The sequence below is a fragment of the Gracilinanus agilis genome, chromosome 3, assembly GCF_016433145.1.
Source record: "Gracilinanus agilis isolate LMUSP501 chromosome 3, AgileGrace, whole genome shotgun sequence".
Lineage (NCBI taxonomy): Eukaryota > Metazoa > Chordata > Mammalia > Didelphimorphia > Didelphidae > Gracilinanus > Gracilinanus agilis.
In genome coordinates, this window is record NC_058132.1 from 211882080 (window position 1) to 211884802 (window position 2723).

Consider the following 2723-nt stretch of genomic DNA (forward strand, 5'->3'; position numbering starts at 1 on the left):
AACTCTAAATTACATTTACAAAGTCCTCTACTTTTCTTTGTTATCCTTTATTAGAATGAGTTTTACATCACATGAGTTTTACAGCACAATCCCATGATACTTTCTCAATTCCTGAGATAACCCTGGAATTCCTATTCAGAGATGTTATAAAAGCAATTTGAGCATAGACTAGAATTAAAAGTCCTTCAGAATTCTCTTTAATTCCTGGATCCTATTAACATTATGAACCTTTTGAATATATGAATATATCATCTACTCCAGAATTCAATGTTTGTGTGTGTGTGTGTGTGTGTGTGTGTGTGTGTGTGAGAGAGAGAGAGAGAGAGAGAGAGAGAGAGAGAGAGAGAGAGAGAGAAAAGAACATGAATATAACATGAGGCAATTAGGCACTTGTGTTGTAAGGTACAAAACAAGTGCTGAGTTTCTATATGTGTGCATGTATATTTGTGTGTATGTGTATGTGAAAGTACCAGATTTGGATAAAATATGAATTAATAAATATTTTTATTTACTACAACTTTTCTTTCCTATTTCCACAGATTATTTTATCTAATTATTGGAGGAGAATGGCAATAGTAAATGACACCTTTGTGACAGAGTTTATCCTCTTAGGTTTAACAGAGGAAGCTGACCTACAGATACCCCTCTTTTTTGTCTTTCTGGGAATATACACGGTCTCAGTGGTTGGAAACCTTGGCTTGATTTTATTAATTTGGATAAGTTCTCCACTTCACATACCCATGTATTATTTTCTCTGTAACCTATCCTTCATAGATCTTTGCTACTCTTCAGTCATTGTTCCCAAAATGCTGGTGAACTTCATATCAGAAAAGAACATCATTTCCTATACAGGGTGTATGACTCAATTATTTTTCTTCTGCTTCTTTGGAATCAATGAGTGCTACATGCTGACAGCCATGGCATATGACCGTTATATTGCCATCTGTAATCCTCTTCTCTATCATAGCACAATGTCCCCATGGATCTGCTCCCTTCTAGTAGTGGTTGTGTATATAATGGGAGCCTTTGGTGCAATAGCCCATACACATAGCATGACTAGGTTGTTCTTCTGTGGGGAAAATGTAGTTAACAGTTATTTCTGTGATGTGCTCCCTCTTCTGAAGTTAGCCTGTTCTAGTACCAATATCAATGAGCTCTTGATAGTATTTATTGGTGGATTAAATTTATTGGCCACAATCCTGCCAATTTTGATCTCTTATACATTCATTGTCTTAAGCATCCTTCGCATACAATCTGCCAAAGGCCGTTACAAAGCTTTTAGTACCTGTGGTTCACACTTGACTTCTGTTGCTATCTTTTATGGATCCATCATCTTTGTGTACTATACACCAACTTCTAGCAGCAAAACAAACCAGGAGAAAGTAGCCTCGGTATTTTATACCATAGTAAACCCTATGCTGAACCCCTTGATCTACAGCCTAAGAAATAAAGATGTGAAGAATGCACTTTGGAGAGTTATGCAGGGCAGAATGGCCTCTAAATCTAATTAGGATATAATCTTTTGTGGCTGATTGCTCACAGACATGACTGATATTCTGTCCAATTAAGTCTAGCCTTGGCCAATACTGTTAAGTTTCTTTCAGTCTCTGTCATTTCAAATGCTAATTCCATATGCCCACAGACTATATTCCACATTCCTTGTATATAGAGATTCCTAATCTCTGTCTACTTTCCCATTTCCTTCCTCCCAAACAAAAATCCCATGCCCTATGTTAAATTATTTGAAGGCTCTTGCATTTGATTTTCCTTAGATTTCAATCTAAAGAATTGAAAAAGATTGCTTCTAATTGTAAAACACTCTCTTATATATCTTCAATATCTCCATCTAGAGTAGCTCCTTTGCATTTAACTACAAATAATTTGACTATCTAAAAACCTCTCAGAGCCTCTCCTTGACTTAATTTCATATCCTATCCAGCCACTCTAGTATTTGTTCTCCGCTTTATCACCAACTTTCTTGAAAAATTTATCAGCATCAAGGATACCACTTCAATAAATTGTCTACCACACAACAATATTGTGTACCAAGTATGGATCCAATATCATTGTCTGACAAAGCTCTTCATAATTTGAAGGCACCCTAACTTCCTCTAGTTTATTTTTTGGTTCACTCTATGCAATATAATATGTGCTATATTAATTCTTTCTATTCTTTAGCTCAAACTCTTTAAAACTTGGTTTATAGCCCAAACATTCTATTATAACTGCTTTCTTAACATTCATCAAAGATTTAATTTGACATCTCAGGACCCTTTCTGTTTTCACTTATATTGACCTACCTACAACTTTTAACATTATTCTCTTTCCCTCTACTTAAACCTTGACAGAAAAAAATATTTTTATATGAATAACAAATTTGTTACCCTTTCATTTACCTGAGTAGTGTGTTCTGATACTCATTTCAGTTTAGTGTTGGTATTTCCAATAGGTGATATCAATGTCCTCTTCTTATTTTCTCTGTTGCTCTATTCATTCACTCCAAAACTTCAAAATATAGTGTCTATGTCATACTTTTCCCCAAATCCATATCTCTTTTCCTTGTGTCTCTTGTGAATATCATATTTAAATATTCAGAATTCTTATAAAACAACTGCATTTGCCACCAGACTGATACTTCAAACTTTAGAGGTTAAAAGCTTGATTTATTATATATACATATATATATATATCAGATCCTAACTTTTTCCACCTTATGTTATAAA

The 2723-nt window shown here is 34.4% G+C and overlaps 1 protein-coding gene across 1 annotated transcript; it reads left to right on the forward strand.

The window, feature by feature from the left end:
• Positions 1–566: 566 nt before the first annotated feature.
• LOC123239126 (olfactory receptor 8D1-like) lies at positions 567–1511 on the forward strand. The gene has a single exon (XM_044666401.1). The coding sequence runs from the start codon at positions 567–569 to the stop codon at positions 1509–1511; it is 945 nt and encodes a 314-aa protein (XP_044522336.1).
• Positions 1512–2723: the final 1212 nt, after the last annotated feature.

Bases quoted from the DNA above. Each gene is read 5' to 3' on its own strand.
- LOC123239126 (XM_044666401.1), top strand. From the start codon at position 567: ATGGCAATAGTAAATGACACCTTTGTGACAGAGTTTATCCTCTTAGGT.